General features: G+C 39.8%; 1 protein-coding gene across 4 annotated transcripts in view; it reads right to left on the bottom strand.

Moving 5' to 3' along the window:
* Positions 1 to 1,918: 1,918 nt before the first annotated feature.
* The window catches only part of 2610008E11Rikl (RIKEN cDNA 2610008E11 gene like), a 21,426-nt gene continuing 1,877 nt past the window's right edge, over positions 1,919 to 21,467 (bottom strand). Inside the window, exons 2-7 of one of the 4 annotated variants that reach the window (XR_015625083.1) lie at positions 20,201 to 20,327; positions 18,930 to 19,022; positions 17,672 to 17,764; positions 16,315 to 16,536; positions 6,186 to 6,280; positions 1,919 to 5,594 (exon numbers count right to left, since the gene is read on the bottom strand). Coding sequence is in view for 3 of the 4 variants with exons in the window: in XM_087559591.1 (XP_087415717.1) it covers positions 4,014 to 5,594; positions 6,186 to 6,280; positions 17,672 to 17,764; positions 18,930 to 19,022; positions 20,201 to 20,327 (1,989 nt within the window). In the remaining variant the exon portion in view is untranslated. Of the gene's footprint in view, positions 5,595 to 6,185; positions 6,281 to 16,314; positions 16,537 to 17,671; positions 17,765 to 18,929; positions 19,698 to 20,200; positions 20,328 to 21,467 lie in introns of those variants that run through there. The other 3 variants (XM_087559592.1, XM_087559591.1, XM_087559594.1) reach the window with 3 other exon arrangements.

Here is a 21,467-nt window from a genome sequence, read left to right as displayed (position 1 = left end):
GGGAGTTGGGTTCCCTCTGGGTGTTGTAGGAGTTGGTACAGAGTCAGAGCTCAAGGTCTGCTCAGAACACTGGTTCAGACTGGCTGGGTGATGGTTCCTGTGTCCCTGGATCTCAGTTACTCCTGGTGTTGGGGCAGTTGTTGTGGTCTCCCCATCTCTGATCCTGGGCATGTTAGAGCACCTGGGAGTAGGCTTCCTCTGGGTGTTGTGGGAGTGGGTGCCAAGCCAGCGCCCAATGTCTGCTCAGGGCACTGGTTCAGACTGGAAAGGTTATCTTATATTTTTCAAAAGTATTTGAGTTATTTGAATATAAAGCTCTTTACTTTCACTGGATATCATTATTGGAAAATACATACTTTTTAGGGATTTTTGTTCTCATAGAAATTGTGCTTTTATATATTGGTACTTCTATATCTAGACTTAGGTGATTGGTTAAATTTTTTTCTTTATGTCAACCCCTTATTCTGAGGTGACAGGACTCAAGCATCATGTTCATCAGTGACTAATGAAGCCAGAGACTTCGAGCCACTCAATCCTTACCAAGATGTGTTGGTCTGGATACTCCTGGGTGTGCTAAGCTCATCAGGGTAACAAGTAAAGCTAGTGCCTTCTGAGAGGTGTCTGGCAGGGATGGAGCTTCCTAGACATAAAGCCTCTGCCTAAGAAATGAGCCAACGGAGAGATCCTCCTGGGCAACCTATGCTTACCAGGATCACAGGCTGAGTTGTGGTCTTTGTGTGTGAATTGTACTCACAAAGAGGTGAAAGGTGGGCCTGAAGTCTCCTAGGCATACAGCTCTCACCTGAATGACGGATGGACTTAGAAACTTCAGATATAATACACAAACTACATGGGACTGGAGTCTCCCAGGCCTCCTGTGCTTCCTAAGGTGATGAATGGGGCAAATGCCACTCAGGAAATGGTTTGGTCACCAAGATAGCAAGTGGATGGAGCTTCTTAGATGTGTTGTGCACAGTGAGGCCACATTGCTCACGAAGCATGCTTACCTTGACTGAGCTAGAGTTCCCACACATATATCCCTCACAGGGGACACGGGATAGGATGGAGCTCCTAGGTATGCTGTGCTCACTGGGATAATGTAAGGTTGGAAATTCTCACAGATACAGCCCATGCCTGGGTAATAAGAAAGGTTCAAGTCTCCCAGATACAATGTGTTCACTGGGGCTGGAGCTTCCTGGCATCTCTCAAATATGCAACAAACAAACTTGACTCTTCAAGATGTGCAACTGTCACCTGGGTAACTAAGAATGGATCCAACCATATGTATTATGCTTAGCAAACTGACAGGTAGGGATGGAGATTCCCAGGTACAATGTGCTCATTAGGGAAATGGAACTAGCTGGAGCATTTTAGTCCTGCTGGATTCACCAAGGTAATGAGATTAAAGCCTCCAGGACATACAGTCCTTCTGGAGCAATGAATAGGGTTGATGTCTCTCGGCCATATTGTGCTCACTTTACATTCAAGTTTCTCACCCACCCATGTTCTCTGATGTCAAGTAAAAATTGAGTACTTACAGTAAATTTTGTTTCCCATCTATGAATCTCTGATGCTTAGTGAAATGTGAATTTTGGTAGAAAGATTCTTGCATTCTTTAATATAAAATGATTTTTCATGTGTGTGACTTCTGGAATGTTAAGTGAGGTTTGACTTGCATGAGAAACTTTCCTACATACTTTAAAAAGCATTCTATATGTGCAAATGTTTAGTCAACATATATTTATGCACACTACACATGGAGGCTTTTGGAACTAGATTTACAGTTGTGAGTAATGTTGAAATTTAGAATCCAAATGAGGTCCTCTCAAAGAGCAGTCAATGCTCTTACTGGCTGAGCCAACTCTCTAACTTCATTCCTACATGTTTAAACTTTCATAGGGTATGATATCCTGACACAGCAAATTAAGGATGGATTTATTTTGGATCACAGTTCAAAGGTAGAATACATCTAGACAGGGAAGTTACAGTAGCAGAAGTTTGAGGCAGCTGTTCCAGTGGCATCCACAGTCAAAAACAGAGAACGATGTTCATTCTTAGCCATCTTTCTTCTTTACATGAAGTCTAAGACCCCAGCCCATGAAATAGGGCTACAAACATTTAAAGTCAGTCTTTCCATGCCAATTAACTTAAGAAAATCTTTCCCAGATATTCTCAGATGTTCATCTACCAGGTGATTCCAGATCCTGTCAAGTTGACAATACTAGCCACCATAACTGTATTCCTTGTCAATGTGACATGATTATCATTGTTGAGCCATAACTTTTCCTCTCTTGTCCCCATATGCTGATGGCCATTTTATAATGTAAAGTGGGTCAGATACAATACTAAAAATCCCTAGTCTTCAAGAATTCCAATACTGTTTTAATATCCAAAGTCCAAGTTTCATCTGAAATACTCTGTGAGTCCCCTTAATATCAAAAAGCAAGTTACATGGTTCCAATACATAAAAGCATAAACATTCCCATTCCCCAAAGAAAAAAACTAGGGTTGAAACCCAGCGGGGAAAACAATATATCTTACTGCAATATGTCCACAGCATCTGAGACTTGTAATAGAATCACCTGGAATCCAAAGTACTTCAGAAGCCCCATCCTTTGATCTCTGCTATCCAACTGGCTCCACTCCATGCCTGTAGCTTTCCTTGGTAGATGACGCCATGCTCTTGGCATCACTTATATACTGGAGTCTCCATGGCAAATTATAGTTTATCGTCACAGGTCCACGCAGTGGGCATTCAGAGCCTTCCTGTAGAGACTCCAGTTTTGACAAACAATGCCTAGCCTCAGCTGCTCTCCGAAACTTTGGAGCAAATCTACCTGACCCCTCAGTGTTACATCTTCCATGCCTATGAAACTAGTGTCGTATCCACAAAGCTTCCAAGGGCCGTTGCTAGTCAGAAATATAAAATGTCTTCTTGGATCAAACCTATCGCCTACAGTGTGCTGACCCTACAGGAACACTTCCCTAGGGACTTGTCTTCAGAGAACAGGGAATCCCTTGAGCTGACTTCTCAATCCCGGTTCTCTTCTTTCAAATGAGTCTGCATTTTTACAAGCGGACGCCTTTCCTGTGGGGCAGGAGGGCAATGCAGACATTTCCTATTGTCTGGGGGCAGGGCAGGGTATCCCTGTTACTAATCAGGGCCTCTTCCTCCATACCTGCCTTGCCTGCAGCTTTGCCTTGCTTTAGCTTCCTAATCCTTGAGAGACTGTAAGGTTTAATCATTTTTTTATTTATCTTCTTCGCAATGGAACTTTTTCATTGTAAACTTTTATAAGTGAAGTTACCAGGAGCTGTGCCACAGCCTGAATATTTACCTTTTTGGAAATTTTCTTCACCCAACAAATGAGTACTTTTCCTTTAAATTCATCATTTAGGCTCTCAGATCACAGGTTGAATGAAGCCAGATTCTTGACAAAGGATCACACAAGTGGTCTCTAGCCCAGTTCTTGATAATGCTTGTTCCTCCCTGAAACCTTGTGAGCAAGGCTGCCACAGTCTGCACTTATAAACTTAAACCACAGTAGCCCATTAAACTCTGTAGCATAGCATTCAAAGATTTTATTATCCCAAAGTTCCAAATCTACATTCCCCATGAAAGCCATTGCTAATGGCCTAAGTATCATCTAGTCCAGTTTATCAGAGCAGCGCCTTACATCTTAGAACCAATTTCCTATATTTGTTACTTTTTGCTGTGGCTCGCAGTACCTCACACATGAAATCCAATCGTACATGGTAGAGATTCTGGTGGCAGGAGCTTGAGGCATTTTGCCAAGTGGCAACCAAACAGGAAGCAGAAAATAGCACATGCTCATGCTTAATCTACCTTCCTTCTTTTCATGTCGTCTAGAACTCCAGTCTACAGAATGGTGCCATCCCTTTTCATGCAGTACATAATCCTAAACCAGAGAAAGTGCCACACATATTTATGGTAGGTCTTCCCACTTCAATTAACCAAATAAAGATAATTACAGACATCTCCGAAGGTTAACTCAATCTAGATAATCTTTCACAGGCATGCCGATAGGCCTGTCTCCCAGATGATTCCAGATCTTGTCAAGTTGGCAATCAATATTAAACATCACATAGGGCTTTTCATCTGTATGAGTTCGTTGATGTTCAGTAAGTTCTGACTTAGAATAGAAAGCTTCCCTACATTCTTCACATTCATAAGGTTTTTCATGTGTGTGAGTTCGCCGATGTTGATTGAGGTTTGACTTACAATAGAAAGTTTTGCTACAGTCTGTACACTCATAGGGTTTTTCACCTGTGTGTGTTCTCTGATGTCGTGTGAGGTCTGACTTTTGGAAGAAAGTTTTCCTACATTCTTCACATTCATATGGCTTCTCACCTGAATGAATCTTTTGATGTTTAACAAGGCTTGACTTACAGTAGAAAGCCTTACTACAGTCTTTACATGCAAACGGTTTTTCACCGGTGTGAGTTCTTTGATGCTGATTGAGGTTTGACTTACAATAGAAAGCTTTGTTGCAGTCTTTACATTCATATGGTTTCTCACCCGTGTGAGTTCTTTGATGTTGATTGAGGTTTGATTTACAGTAGAAATTTTTTCTACACTCTTTACATTCATAGAATCTCTCCACTGTATGAGTCCTCTGATGATTCGTAAGTTCTGACCTACAGTAGAAGGATTTCCAACATTCGCTACATTCATAGGGCTTCTCTCTGGTATGAGTTCTTCTCTGATGCTCGGTGAGGTTTGACTTAGAATTGAAACTTTTCTTACATTCATTACATTCATAGGGCTTCTCGCCTGTGTGAATCCTATGATGCTGATTGAGGCTTGACTTGGAACAGAAGGTTTTCCTACATTCTTTACATTCATAAGGATTATCATCTGTATGCGTTTTCTGATGATTGGCGAGGTCTGATTTATAGTAGAATGTTTTCGAGCATTCGTTACATTCAAAAGGCTTTTCCCCACTGTGCGTTGTTTGATGTCGAGTAAGATCTGACTTACAGTAAAAGGTTTTAGTACATTCTGTACATTCATAGGGCTTCTCTCTACTATGAGTTCTACTCTGGTGTCGAATGAGGTATGACTTACAGTAGAAAGTCTTACTGCATTCTACACATTCGTAGGGTTTTTCTCTACTGTGAGTTCTTCTCTGATGTCGAGTGACATCTGACTTACAGTAGAAAGTTTTCCCACATTCTATACATTCATACGGCTTCTCTCTGCTATGTGTTCTTCTCTGATGTCGAATAAGGTTTGCCTTCCGATGGAAAGACTTCCTACATTCTTCACACTCATAGCGTCTCTCACCTGCGTGAAATGTCTCATGTACACTGAGTTGGGACTTCCAGGGGAAAATTTCCCAGCATTGTGGAGAGTCATAGAGTTTCTCACCTATATGAAATCGTTGATGTTGAGTGAGGGTTGATTGATAATAGAAAGTTTTTTTACATTCCTCCCATCCATAGGCGTTCTCATATGACTGCGATGTCTGATTCCTGGTGTGCTGTGCATTCGGATAAAATGTTTCCACACATTCTTTATATTCGCATGTTTTTGCCCCTCGATGAATTTTCTCTTGAATCTGTAGTTCTGCCTTGAGATGGAAGATTTTGTTACATTCTTTATAACATATGAGACTATTCACCAACATCAACAACATCTGCTTCCCAATTTTTTTGAAGGTCTAATTTCTTAAGGAAAAATTTCTTATAATCCCTACATATGGAGTACTGCTCTTTGTATATTTTGTAATCTTTACTGAGTTTAATCTTACTACCAAATGTTTTCCCATATATATTAGACTCAAAACTTTCCTTTTTTACTTAAGCCATGCCTTGGGCGGTGAATGCTACATTATCCAAAGGATTTCTATATTCACCAAACTTTAATTAGAGGTCTTCCACATATGAAACTTCATATATATCAATAAAATTAGCTTTTAATAGAAGGGTATCAATGGCCCCAAACAGTAAAAATGCACGGCAAAGTTTGGTTTTGAAAATGGCGACTAAGACACTCACAAGTCTCCATTAGACTAAGATGATCGGGCTCTTCTCCAGCCTGCATCTTCTCAGACTCATGGGGGAGAGTCTGTGAGGTGCACCGTGGATTAAGTCCCTGCGTAAGTAGAACACTCTTCAATGTTCAGACCCTAAATGTGGTTTAGGATATACAAAATACCTACTTCAACCATCTGTTCATATGATGTAATGCCACCGGTGACTTCAGCTTGCCACAAGTGTGTCTCTTGATTTCCCAGGGCACTTACATTATGGACATCTAAAATGATATTAAAAAACAAAGAAACAAACAACAATGCCTATGAAGTATACAAACTTTTTAGGTAATTTAAATATATAAGTAGTGTCTTTGTATCTTTAAGGTATAAGTTTTAAAATATCCACTTAAATATCTAAGTTAATATATCACAAGTGATTATTTTAAAATATGTACATATAAAAATATGCAGATATCATAAGTGAATACAGACACACACACATATATATGTTTATATAATAGTCTTCAATAAGTTAATGTACCAATAAGCATTCCAGAGTGTAAACAGTTTTCTTTGAGCCTTTGCTATTTTTGGTTCAAAGAAGTAGGGTAAAGAAAGTATCCATCTACTTCTTAGTGGTAGATTTCCACATCAACTTTGACCTGCTATTTGTCCTTTGTCCCATTTTCTTAATATATTATCTGTACTCGTAGTGCTATTCTACAATGAACCTCTTTGACATACAAACTAATAGCTGTCATAACAGCTTTTTGTTTTTTTAAGGATGCAAGCATAGATGAATTTTCTCTTATAAGCAAGAATAAAAATTAGAGAAGGGACTGATATACAAGTATAATTCAATTAATTTAGTTTTTCTGAGACACATTCATTACCTATGAAAATTTGCTGCCTGAAAAAAATAAGAATGCAGCTATCTTCAAATTCTTCATTAGGTCTATCTTACGTTTTGTGCATAGCTTTCATTTTCTGGATTTACATGGGGTTCCGAAAACTATGGGTTTTTTTTCACTTGCATCAACTTCTTCAGGACTAATTTAAAATAGCTATATTTATTTCTAGAGTAACAACACTAGCGACATAGTAAAAATATGTTGAGAAGGACAGTAAACAACTAATCAGAGCAACATTTTATCTGTGTCCTCTAAGACTGGGCTACTTAGGACAAGTTAAGTTTAATGCTTCTCTTTATTCTCAGCTCACCCTCAGTGCTGTATGCTGGCTGAGAGCTAAGATGGTCACTGTTTTGTGAGCAACAGGGCTGTATCCAGTTAGGAAACCTCACTGCCTGCATAAAAGAAGCCCCTTCTGACATCAATAAGCTCTAGTTTATAAAACAAGCAAGATAATTTCCAAAAGCCACCCCCCTTTTTGTGCAATAAGGGGAGTCTAAGCCAAAGAGTATTGCATTATGGGAGACCAAAGGAAACTGGGACATGAGTGGTCTTGATGCTCTCAAAACCAGCCAACGGTAAATCACACTACAGAAAGATGACTGAAAGTCTAGATCTGTTAGACCATGTATAATCAGGACATACTTCATTATGCAGTTCAAGCATATATTGCTGGAAGGAGGGTCTGGAGGCCAAACAAATTGCTCATGGTAGGCTCAGTTTCCTATTCTGTAAACTACAAGCAATGCCTGGGGCTCACTTCTCACGCATATTGAAACCACTAAATCTTGCATATCACAAGTTCCCTTTGCTTAAGATTTTCAGTGATCTGTCATCTGAACCTGCAGCTTCCATAACTTCCTCACTTGGCCCTCCCTCACAATGTCAATGTGTCCTTGGTGTCCTTGTTTTGTGACTACGCCTTATTTTCAGGACCCTAGACTAGAAAGCACATCAAGATACTGGGCAATGCGATCGGTTATCTTCTCCAAGCCTAGCCGGCCAAGCAGAGTCAGTTTCAGACATACCAGAGCACTGTACGGGATACTTTAAGGAAAAGAGGTATGTCCTATTGGCACAGCCACAGTTAACAAACAGTAACAGTGACAGCACAGCTGCCTGACGAAGATCCGGGAAAGCTGAGCGCAACGGTCTAAGACCAAAGTGGAAGACTGGATGGTGGCAACTGCATCACTCAGCTCAGTGTTGTTGGACATTTACCAAGCAGCTGTGCTGGCTTTACGACTTTTGCGATTCCTCTTAGATTCCTCTGTTTGAAAACGCTGTTCTGTTGGCAAAAGAGCTCTTCGTACTTACAGCAGGATTTACCTTATAGTTACAGGTTTGGGAGCTCAGGTTGTGAACTGTTTTCTACTTCCTTTCTGCTTTGCCTTTCTCCTTTATAACTCTCCTGACACATTTTCCTCAGCACACTTCAGTTTCTGTCTCTTGAATATAGTCTATCCTTTCTCCTGGTTTGTGTTCTCCCACCTTCTTTCTAATTTGCCACCTTAACCTGAAAACTCAGATATTCCTCTCATTCTTGTAGAAATTCCACAGGCAAATACACTAATAACTACATTCAAACTGTTTAATCCCTAGTACTACAATGCTGATCAAAAGCCTATGGCTGGAGAGGACAAGGGCCCTTAGGTAGAAGTTGCTGTTCCTATTGTGCTAACTGGTCACATAGTCAAACTGCCTTCTAAATATTTCTGTTTAGGCCACAGAGCTGGGATGCTATCAACTTTGACCAGAGAAGCTTCTTTCTCAGTAGATGGCAGTCAGCAGAGAGACAGATAACTGGTCATGGGGCTGAGAACAAGAGCCTGAGTGTTCATCTGCAAATAGTAAATCTATATTAACCACAGCGCCACCCAGGCTCAAAGAACATCTCAAAGAAGAAGGCAGAAAGAACATAAAAGTCATAGGATGGATCTAAGAACGCTGATGCTACCTTTTAAGTATGGCATGGCCATCCCAATCCCACTCTTGTACTCACAGCAGCTGTGTTCACTTGCATGGAATGAACACAAAGCCAAGCAAGGGAAAGCAGACGTACATGAGGTAGATACAGGCACCCCTTCCCCCTTACTGAGACGCTGTTGACGTGGATAGCTGCTGAGAAGAAGGCATCATTCTTTCTTTGAGGATGCAGCCCAGGTAGATTTTTCATGCAGAAAGAGAAGACCCCATACCCACACTTATATATGTAGCACTAATTGGACTTGGTGGGTTATCAAAAAAAAAAAAGGAAGAAAGAAATAAGATATAATATGAAGTTGGTGGGAGAAGGATTGCTGTGGGATCACAAGGAAACTTGAAGGAGAAAATGGAGCAGATCATTGACTATGATGCATATGAAGTTCTCAAGTTCTCGAGAATAAAAAGAAATGTAAAAACAAGCTCTTTTAGGCTGGATTCATATTTGTATTTTAATCATGATTACCACTAAGTATTTAATTTATATTTAATAATGTATCTTCTACAGATTTTTGAAAATTGTCATCTTTGGCCAGAGAAGCAGGTAAACTAGCTACATATCTTAACTTGTCCCTCAAATCCTCCAAATCCAAACCCTGAGTCTTGTCCCCGGCTTTTCAGCAGACTACCAGCTGCTGCTACTTTGTACCCCTGCTCCCATTTCCAGTGGATCACACACACCTTCTCCTCCTAATCCCCCCCCCCAAACTCATTGCTTTATCTCAGCCCTCAACTCCAGCAGGTACTACCTGGGAACCAACAGGCCATCAACTAAGAAAGCAAGGAGGCCAAATGCAGATCTTCACTTCTTGTCAGATTCCACCAGGTTCAATCCCCCAGGTTCATCCCCATGTCTATCGCATGTGATATGTATAGGATATGGCCTCTTCTTAATCTCTGCCTGCATTCCCAGAGGACTAAGCCAATCCTGGTGTGATATGCTGCTTTTCTTCCTCCTGTGGACCTCTCTTTCTCTCACAAGCCCATCCCCATTTCTAAGTTTCAGCTCCCAATACTTAGGAACACATTTTCCTTAAAATCCAGATGGCCACAACCATCAAGATCCCAGAAGAATTTCCTACCAGGCAACATAACCAACACACGCTCTTACAACCCTGAAAGGCAAACAGAAACCAAGAAACAAAACATCTGCCCAAGAAAGACAAGATCAGATATTAGCAATTAAAATAACAATCTTCCAAATATGAGATACCAGATGCCAGATGTCTACAGGACAGAGTAAACACATAACAACAACCAGGACAATATGTCTCCACTACAGCCCTGCAAGCTTACTCAGGCAGACCCTGAGTACTCCAACATAGCTGAAGACCAAGAAAACAACCTTAAAATAGATTTTGTGAGTATAATAGAGGTCCTTAAAGTGTATATCTACAAATCTATTTTTAAAAATCTGTGAACACACACACATACAAAAAAAGTAAACAAAAACTATTTAAAACTTGAAATGGAAAAAGTATCAGTAGGAAAAATAGAAACTGAGGGAATTCTGGAAATAAAAAATTTAGGCTCTTGAACAGGAATCTCATAGTTAAGTCTCACTAACAAAATGTAAAAGATAGAAGAGAACTTCAGGCACTGAATAAATGACAGAAGGAATGGATATGCTAGTCAAAGAGTGTTAAATCTATAAAACAAAACAAAACAAACAACAACAAAAACTTCAGGCATAAAATATCTAGGCAATTTTGGAGGAACTATGAACAAGACCACATTCAAGAATAATCAGAATAGAGGAAGAAGAAGAATGACAGGTCGAAGGCACAGAGAATAATTTCAGAGAATAATTCTATAATTGTAAATTATAGAATATATTTCCCTAACCTAAGGAAGGAGATGCTGATGAAAGTACAAGAGGCAGAACTGGACCGGAAAAGAAGTGCCCTCACACATAATAATCAAAACAATAAACATACAGAACAAAGAAAATATTAAAAGATGCAAAGGAAAAACTGGAACTAGCATATAAAGGCAGAACTATTAGAATTACACCTGACTTTTCCATGGAGATCGTAAAAGCCATAAGGACCTGTGCAGATGTGTTGCAGATTCGAAGAGACCACAGATGCTAACATAGACTACTATACCCAGCAAAACTTTCAATCAACATAGACGGAGAAAATAAAACATGCTCTGATAAAACCAAATTTAAATAATATCTATCTACAAAACCAGCCTTACAGAAGGTACCAGTAGAAAAACTGATAAGAGATGAACTACACATAAGAAAACACAGGTAATAAATAGTTCCAGATCAGCAAAGTCAAAAGAAGAAAAACATGCACACATGTACACACAGTGTGCACGTGCTCACGTGTGCACGCACACACATACACACACACACACAGACACACACTCACCACCACCAGCAAATAATAATAATAATAGTAATAATAATAATAATAATAAGTAACAGGAATACAAAAGTACTGTTCATTGATAACATCCAACATCAATGGTTCCATCTGTCTGCAACATCTAAGAAAACACACCTTAATATCAAGGATAGACATCGATTCAGGATAAAAGTGATTGAAAAATGTATTTCAAGCAAATGGACCTAAGAAGCAATCTAGTGTAACCATTTTAATAAACTTCTAATCATAACTTTACAAGCAGAAATGGTGAACTACATACACATCAACTAAGAGGACGACATTTCAATTCTTAAACTATATACCAAACACAAGGGTACTCACGTTCATAAAAGAAATATCACTATAGCTTAAACTAAACACACACACACAGAGAGAGAGAGAGACAGAGAGACAGAGAGAGAGACAGAGAGACAGAGAGAGAGACAGAGAGACAAAACCACACTTCTTAGAACCTCACAGAACTTTCTACAAAATTAGCCAAATATGAAATAACACCCTGCATTATCTGACCATTATGGATTCTAACAGGATAAAAGCAACAACAGAAACAAACAGGAAGTTTACAAACTTATGGAAATTGAACAACTCACTACGTAATAAAACATAGGGCAAGACAAAAATCAAAGATCTAGAATTGAATGAAAATGAAAACAGAACTTCCCAAAACTTATAGAACAAAATGAAGATGATTCTAAGAGGCAAGTTCATACCTTAAACACCTACATTAAAGAAAAAATAATTGAGGAGCTCTTATACTAGTAACTTAACAGCAGACCAGAAAACTCCAGAACAAAGAAAAAAAGAAAAAAACAATCACACCCAAAAGGAGTAGATGAAAAGAAATAATAAAACTCAGAGCTGAAATCAATAAAATAAAAACAAACAAAGAAGAAAGAAAACAGCACAAAGGTTCAATGACACAGAGATAATATACTGATAAAAATCATAAGGACATAACGACAGACACCAAGAAAATCCAAGGATCATAGGATATATTTTAAAAACTAGTACTCTACCAAATTGGAAAATAGACAAGAAATTGATAATTTTCTTAATATATACCACTTTCCAAAGTTAAATCAAGATCAGATAAGCAACTTAAACAGATCTATAACCCCTAATGAAATCAAAACAGTTATTAAAACTCTGCCAAGGAAAAAAGAAAACAGAAAAACCCAAACAAATAAACAAAAACGAAACCCCCAAAAGCCTAGGGTCGGAGAGTTTTAGCACAGAATTCTACCAGATTTTCAAAGACTTAATGTCAACAGTCCTCAAATTATTTCACAAGACTGAAACAAAAGGAACTCTATCCCCTCTTCCTTTACAGAGCCACAGTTATCCTGCCACCCAAACCACACAAAGTCCCCCAAAAGACGAATTTCCCTCATAAACATAAATGGAAAATTCTTAATAAAATACTCGCAAAATATAAATCCAAAAACACATCAAAAAGTTCAACCACACTGATCAAGTAGGCTTCACTCAGAGATGCAGGGATCAATATAGAAATCAATAAATGGAATTCATAATAAACACAGACTGAAAGATTAAAAGAGGCCGAAAAGGCCTTTGACGAAATCCAAACAACCAGTCATGATAAAACCCTGGAAGAGATCAAGGATACAAAGGACATAATTTCACCCAAGAACGACAGTTTACTGCAAACATCTGGCCAACATCAAATTAAATGGAGAGAAACTGAAAGCAGGTCTACTAAAATCAGGAATAAGACAAGGCTGTCCAGCCTCTACATACCTAGTCAATATAGTACTTGACGTCTCAGCTGGGGCAATAAGACAACTGAAGGAGATCAAGAAAAAAAAGTGGAAAGAAAAAGCTCTAAGCATCCTTATTTGCAGATGCTGTAATATTACACATAAGTGACCATAAAAATCCCACTGGGAGACTTCTAAGCTGATGAAGACTTTTAGGAAGTAGCTGAATACAAAACTAACACACAAACCAGTAGCCCTCCTATACAAGTGAAGAACAGACTGAGAAAGAAACCAGAGAAACAACACCCTTCACGAGGGCCGCAAATAATATACAGTGACTCAGATCAAGCAAGTGAAAGACTTATGTGATAAAAACCTTAAGACATTCAACAAAGAAACTGAAGAAGGTATCAGAATAGTGGATGATATCCTATGTTTCTGGTTATGCGGGATTAGTGTAGTAAAAATGGCCACGTTACTAAAATAAATCTAGAGTCAATGCAATTCCCCTCAAAATTCCAACACAATTCTTCACAGATGTTGAAGGGATACAATTTTCAGCTTCATATGGAGACACGAAAAACAAGGAAAGCTAAAACAGTCTTGAATAACAAAAGACATGCTGGAGGTATTGCCATTTTCAAGATTCACTACAGAGACATGGTAAGAAAACCTGCATGGGCACATAAACAAAAGCACTGATCAGTGGAATCAAACTGAAGACTTGGACAGAAATCCCTGTATCTACTGACACCTGCTTTTGAGAAAGAGGCCAGAAATACAAAGTAGAAAGAAAAGTATCTTCAACAAATGGTGCTCATCAAACTGGATGGCTACATCTAGAAGAATCCAAATAGATCAATACTTATTACCCTGCAGATCAAGGACTTCAACATAAAACCAGATTCAATGAACCTGATAGAAGAGACTATGGGGGGCAGCCTTGAACCCACTGACACAGGAAAAGTGTTTCTGAAGAGGCTCTAAGATCAACGGTTAATGGGATCTCATGAAAGAAAGAAGCTTCTGCATGACAAAGGACACTGTCATAGCGTACAGAATGGAGAAAAGACTTTCGACAGTTACATATCTGATAAAGGTCTAACAGCCAAAACATATAAAGAACTCAAAAAACCAGAGATCAAGGGAGTAAATAATCGAATTAGGAAAACAGAGTACAGATCTAAACTAAGAACTCTCCATCGAGGAAACTCAAATGGCTGGAAACACTTAGATAACTGTTCAATATCCTTAGTTCTCAAGCGAATGCCAATCACAATTACTTTGAGATTTTATCCCCTACCTGTCACAATGGCTAAGATATCACACGAGTGATAACTCATGCTGGCGAGGATGTGGAGCAAGGGAAACACTTCTCCATTACTGATGGGAGTGCAAACTTGTACAGGCACTATGGAAATCAGTCCAGTGGATCACAGGAAGATGGGAATCCGTCTACCATAAAAATCAGCCACACCACTCTTAGGCATATACCCAAAGACACTTTATCCTCTCAACGAGAAATCTATTCAACCATGTTCATTGCTACTCTATTCACAATAACTAAAAACTGTAACAAGCTAGATGTCCTTCAACAGAAGGATGTATAAAGCAAATGTGGTACATTTACACAATGGAGAGTCACTCGGCTGTAAGAAAACGACATCGTGAAATGTGCAGGTAAATAGATGGCACTAGAAAAATAATCCTGAATGAGGTATCCCAGATCTAGAAAGGGGGATATGGTATCCGTTCACTTCTATGTAGATATTAACTGTTACATCAATAACCAAGTTGCAATCTGTAGAACCAGAGGTTAGGTATAGTGTAAGGAATTAAGGGACACAGATAGATCTTGTTTGGAAAAAGAAACAGAACTGATAAACAGAGGGGTCTGAAATGGGATGGTTAAGTGGGAACAGGAAAGGGTGAGAGGGATGAGGGATGGACCACAGGAAGTGTCAACTACAGTTAAGAGCCATTTGGTAGTATGGAAGCTAATACAGCAGAAGCTTCTAAAGAAGGTGCATTTATAAAGGTGTTCTTGACGAAACTGCCTAAAAAATCAGGAAAACAGAGTCCCAACTGCTCATCTCTTGTGACAACATGGAGCTCCAGGTACTGAGATTGGATCCCATCTAATGAGGAAGTTCCCAAACACCCCAGGCTGTTGTCAAGGCTCCAGGGTGCTTTTCATGAACGAGAGCAAGGCCCTACTGCTGCAGACAACACCTGCACGGCTGCTCAAGCACGGAGGAGTTCAACTGGCCCCCAAAAGGGACTTTACCCCTGTGTCCTACTGTCTTTGTTTCAAGAAGGTATTCTGTACACTAGTTACGCTGCCAAAAGAGAAAAGTAAACTCTAAGCTAGTCACAAATCCTTTGATCTGTAATGGTGACTTTCTGGGAAAATATGCTAAGGCAATGGTGGCCCAAAGATTGTGGAAGTAAGCAAGCAGTGTCTGGTTTGACTTAAGTTCCACTCCATGAGATGGAATCCATACCAGACACTGCTTGGGTGAACAAGACCCAGAGACTAGATAGTCAAGGGACCGGGAAGGGGGGGAAGCCAAATGTTATACTTTAAAGGGGAGGGAGGAATAAAACAACGTCTACTGACATTCTGCTATACTCATAGCTCAGTTCCTGCTCGACCATCTTTAAGAGAAGCTTCTTCCTGCAGCATAAGGGAGCAAATACAGAGACCTGCAGCGAGATCTTATGCAGAGAATGAGAACTCCTGGACACCCAGTTCTAAATGGGAAGTGTTCTTCTACTCAGAATTTGGAGAACCCCGAGGAAGAGGAGGTGGGAAGAGCATAAGAGACAGTAGAGGATACAGGACACTAGGATAACAAGGTCCTCTACATCAGCCTGATCAACGCTCGTATGTCCTCAGAGACTGAGGCAGTGTGCACAGGACCTGCATGGGTCTGTACCAGGTCTCTGTATATATTATGATCTCTACTTTAGTGTTTTATGGGATTCCTGAGTGTGGGAATGAGTGGGTCTCCGATGCTTGTGCCTTTTCTTGTGTTCTTTCTTTTCCTTCTGTTTCTTTGCCTTGTCCAACTCCAGTGTGTTAGTTTTTGTTTTATCTTACTTTATTTTATTTTAATTATGTCTTAGGAGCATTTGTTTTCTCATGAGATTCAGAAAGGGAACAGATAGGAGAGGAGGTGGTGAGAACTTGGGAGGAGTCGAGAGGGGAGACAATAACAGGACATAGTATGTGAGGGAAAAGAACCTATTTTCAATTAAAAAATCGTCATCTTAAAGTTCTGGTAAAAACAATGAATAATACCTTAAAAAGTGAGGTGACTTTAGTATCTTCTCTGAGATTAGAAATAAGACAAAACAAAGAAACAAAAGCATATGCTTCTTCCTTTCCACCAGGTAAACATTCTTGGTAGTTTTTATCTCACCAGAATACATCATAACCATCCTCCAGTTTTCTCTCAATGAATAGAATTTTTTTAAAGAAACTGGCATTGTATTGGTTCCTCCATAATAGAAAGTGAACTATCTACAGAGTAAACAAAAAGAAAATGGTAAAGGCGTGTGACAATAAACCAACCAACAAAGAAAACCCACTACAATTTACAATGGAAAAAACAAATAAGCACTTAGGTGAAGGAACTATCCAACAAGAATGGCCTACAGGTCTCTGTGTGCACTGGGGACATCTAAAAACACACCTCAGTATAAAAAACAGGGCAATGGATAAGACCATATCATCTGCAAATAAAGCTACCTGATCTCCTTCTATCTGTACCCCTTGATCTCCTTCTATCTGTACCCCTTGATCTCCCTCTATCTGCACCCCTTGATCTCCTATCTGTACCCCTTGATCTTCTATCTGTACCCCTTGATCTCCCTCTATCTGCACCCCTTGATCTTCTTCAGTTGCCATATTACTCTAGCAAAGACTTCAGGTAGTATACTGAACAGGGGTAGAGAGTGGATGCCATGTCTTCTTATTCCTGATTTTAGGAGAAATGTTTTAAGTTTCTCTCTATTTAGGCTGATATTGGCTATAGACTTGCTGTAAATTTCCATCATGATACTGAGGTAAGTTCCTTGTATCCCTAGTCTCTCCAGGACTTTTACCATGAAGAGATTTTTGCATTTTGTCAAAGGCCTTTTCTGCATCTAATAAAAATAATCCTGTGTTTGCTGCCCATTAGTCTGCTTATGTGAATTGTGTTTATTGATTTACAATATTGACTCAGCCCTCAATCTCTGGGGTGAAGCTGACTTGATCTTGCCAGATAATCTTTTTGATGTGTTCTTCATTTTGGTTTGATTTAATTGAGAACGTTTACATCTATCTTTATAAGGGACATTAGTTTATAACTGTCCTTTTCATGGGTCTTTCGGTGTTGATGTAACAGTGGCTCTGTAAAAGGAACTTAGAAATGGCCCTTCATCTTCTGTTATGTTGAATAGCTTGGAGAACTGGTATTAGTACTTCCTTAAAGATCTCATGGGGTACACATGTGAAACTGTTTTGAACATTTCGTAGCAACTATCCATGAGACCAGGTCTCTGCTGAGCCAGGTTTGGTGAAAGTTGGTGCAAAGAGACCAATCAGCATAACTGATCTTTTATATGCTAAGCTTTCTTTTTCTTCCTTCCACCGTAGGACAGCGTGTACTGACCTGGGAGGTTCCAGAGTGAGGCTTCCGAGCCACTCCATGGCTCAAATCCATGCTGTAACTTGATGTTCAATTCTGGTCTGGCCATGCAGTACCCTGTAAAAAGGAAATGAGGTAGTTCATCTAAATGTGCCAAGTCAGGCCCAGAGATAAGAGACAGCAGGTCTACTTCAGGAACGCTGCTAAGATGGGTGGCTCTGAAGCTCTTTGGACACAAGATTTATATTCACATTCTTTACTGAATGGAATATTATTTTCAAATCACATTAAGCTGCACAATAGCATAAAACAATAACTTCTTAAACTTAAGTAAACTTAAGTAGAAAAATAAAAATAACACAATGGAATTTAAAAACCACACATATTTAAGGCCACTGAATAAAATGAGGTCATTAAAACAACAACAAAGCAAAGCAAGAAACAAAGCCAAATAAAAAACCAAAAACAACTACCCGGAAAGTTTTCAGGGGAAATAGCTCAACTAATGAAGTAAGTAAAACAAAAAAGATTTCATAGAAAATGGGCTAGGTAGAGAGAGAAAAATATCTGGCAAAGCCACCTCTGTACCCCAAGGGACATTAAAAGCTCACTTCTTTACTAAACAGAATGAATGAAATCTTTCTTTAGGCTGGCAAGGCACTGCATATTCGGGTGAATGGGAATGGTCTACACAGGCTCATATTTGGATGTTGGGTCTAAATTTGGTACAAGTGTTTTCCAAGGACTAGGAGGTGCGGCCTTGTCAGAATAGGTGTGTCACTTGGGGCAGACTTGGAGGTTTCGAAGGACTACTGTCATTCTCTGTGTGCCTCTCTGTCACCTACTTATAGAGGGGCGTCCACAGCTGTTCCACTGCCATGTATGGTAACCCTCCAAAACCAAAACCTCAATTAAACACTTTCTTTTAGAATTTGTGTTTGGTCATGTGTTTTATCAGAGCAATAGACACTAAGATGGGGCAAATAGATAACTCCTTTTCAACTCCTTAGAACATGATAAGACATGGAAGAAAGGTCAGGAAAAACAATATAAAATCATGCATCTGCTAGCTAAACTTGACATCGAATAAGAGACTAAGTCTCTACAAAATAAACTTGAGCAACGAAAACAGGGAAACAATTTTCAGTGGAGAAGCATCTTCAGGCCCTGTCTGATTCATAAGCCAACCACATTCAAGTCTGGCTCTGAGTAGAACTTGGCGAAACCAGCTCACCATGACAGGCATCTGATGGCATTTGTCACCCATTATGCACTGACTGACCTGGAAGGTTCCAGATTGAGGTATCTGCTACCCTCCACGGCCCAAATTCACGTTCCAACATGAGGATCAACTCAGGTTTGATCACGCAGCAGCCTGTAAATGAGAAATCTTGAACAGTTTCTGCCAATGTGCAGTCAGGTTCCCTGATGACAGATGCCCTTCCATGGGAGGAACTGTGCTACAGTGGGCAAATCAGAGACTTGTAGACAGTAACTATAGAGTGAATATCTTGTGTCTGTATGGATGTGGCATCTGTCAATAATAAATCTTATGGCCTATAGCTTAGGCAAAAGATAAAAGGTGGAACATCCAGGAGGCAGAAAGGATTCTGGGATAGTGCCAGGCACAGGAGATGCACCTGGACGATGTGATGAGACAGATGCATGATACCTGAGCACAGGTAACCGACCAGCCATGTGGCAGAATGTAGATTAGAATAAATGGGTTATTTTAGGTAATGGTTTGTTCAGAGAAGAGCCTAGCTGTACAACCAAGCTACCTGTAAATATATTTTGAGTCTGAGTCTTATTTCTGGGAACATAGGATTAGGAGGGAGAACCACCTAACTTTTACAGTAGACCAGGCTGGTCTTGAACTTGCAGCGATCCACCTGCCTCTGCTGGAATTAAAGGTGTTCATTACTACTGCCTGGTCCCAGCAGGGTTCTTTATCACCACTAAACTCATTTCTTTGAAGAGCTGAAAGTTATAGGATATTTCTTTGGTCGCTGATTCTCCTTGTATGTGTAGTGAAGAGATCTGCATCTCCCTAGGAAAGCCACAATACAAAAGTCAGCGAAAGAAAAATGCTAAATTTTCTAGTTACGTTCAAAAGTTATTATTCAAAGAAATAGCGGGGAATAAACAGTGGTTACTACAGTGTGAAAAAGGTATGGGGATTGGGAGCAGAGAATGTGTATTTATTGGGGTAGATGTGGGTAGAAATTAATAACTTATGGCTCTCTAATATGAAAGCAAATATAGAGTGGGTAGCAAGTGATTGAATATTTCAAAGCAGGTGAATGATTTTAAACTTTCCCATTACAAGCAGAATATTGCTAAGTGACGGCTTACTGTCATCTGACCATTGTTCTGATTGTCTGATCATCTGATTATACAATATAGTCTGATTTGTTTAAGTGTGTTTCAAAGCCATACTGCATACTGGGAATGCACGCCGTTATCACGCATCAGCTAAACGTTACAAGGAAAACTTCAGGTTGAAAGGTTCCTCTGCTTATCAACAGACAGCGACTGCTACTGCACACTCACCCAAGGACACCAGGCTACTGTAGTTCTCCAGCATGACGTCCCTGTAGAGCAGCTTCTGAGCCACGTCTAGGACCTGCCACTCCTCCCAGGTGAAGTACACCGCAATGTCCTCAAACGACACCGACTCCTGGAACCACAACGCTTCTTATCAACCCAAGTCCTCACACTTGGGAATAAAAACTGGGGTCTTTTCTGGGTAGGAATGACTTACTAGTGCCTGACTATAGCTGTCCTCAGACACACCAGAAGAGGGCACTGGCTCCCATTACAGATGGTTGTGAGCCACCATGTGGTTGCTGGGATTTGAACTCAGGACCTCTGGAAGAGCAGTCAGTGCTCTTAACCACTGAGCCATCTCTCCAGCCTTACAGAAACTGCAGCTTGGTGCGGTCCTTATCATCAAAGAAAGCAACATCAATGTAAAGATCATCCCTCTTTGTTAATGTGGATTCACAAAATACGATGAAACAAAATCTACAGTGTTATTGATAACACATTAAGGACTAAAAATACAGGTTCCCTCTTGTATTAAACTGACCAAAAGAGAGCCCAAATTTGAACGTCTCATTTCTTACCCTGTGTTGTCCTTCTGTCCCTAAAAAAAGAGTTTTGCTGTGTCTTTATTAACTAGCACAGAAAACATGGTGTGGAAAAGGAATGAGGGATTCGTTACAGAAAATGTTAAGGGCTGGAGAGATGGCTCAGTGGTTAAGAGCACTGACTGCTCTTCCAAGGTCCTGAGTTCAATTCCCAGGGCCATAGTAATACCCAACAACATGGTGGCTCACAACCATCTGTAATGGGATCCAATGCCCTCTTCTGGTGTGTCTGAGGACAGCTACAGTATACTCGTATACATGAAATAAATAAATCTTTTTAAAAAAAGAAATTTATCACAGAGTTTTGCATGGGAAGAAGTTACTTTACTGCTCCCTACTGACCCAGAATAGCAAGTATAAGCACAAACAGATGTTATCAAACCATATCCACATCCGACATTTTTGGTGAATACTTGTTGCTTTCAACCTCTTGAGTAATTTCAGCAAATAACACAACACATGCATGTAATATTCTGGGTCAGGGACATGGAATAGTTCACAATCGAAGATTAAAGCCACGCGTTTAGTTTAGGTCTGAAAAGCTGACTACATGGGAAACCTGAGGCATAGTAAATTGCTTAAACCGTTCTCTTAAAGGCACATTAAACGTAAACAGACTCTGTGAGTGCACAGCAGGACAGCAGGTTGAGTAATTGTCTTAAGTTTTC

The sequence above is a fragment of the Rattus norvegicus genome, chromosome 7, assembly GCF_021556685.1.
Source record: "Rattus norvegicus strain SHRSP/BbbUtx chromosome 7, alternate assembly SHRSP_T2T, whole genome shotgun sequence".
Classification (NCBI taxonomy): Eukaryota; Metazoa; Chordata; class Mammalia; order Rodentia; family Muridae; genus Rattus; species Rattus norvegicus.
The sequence above is the reverse complement of the archived record's forward strand: the minus strand, read 5'-3'. Positions and strand labels throughout refer to the sequence as shown.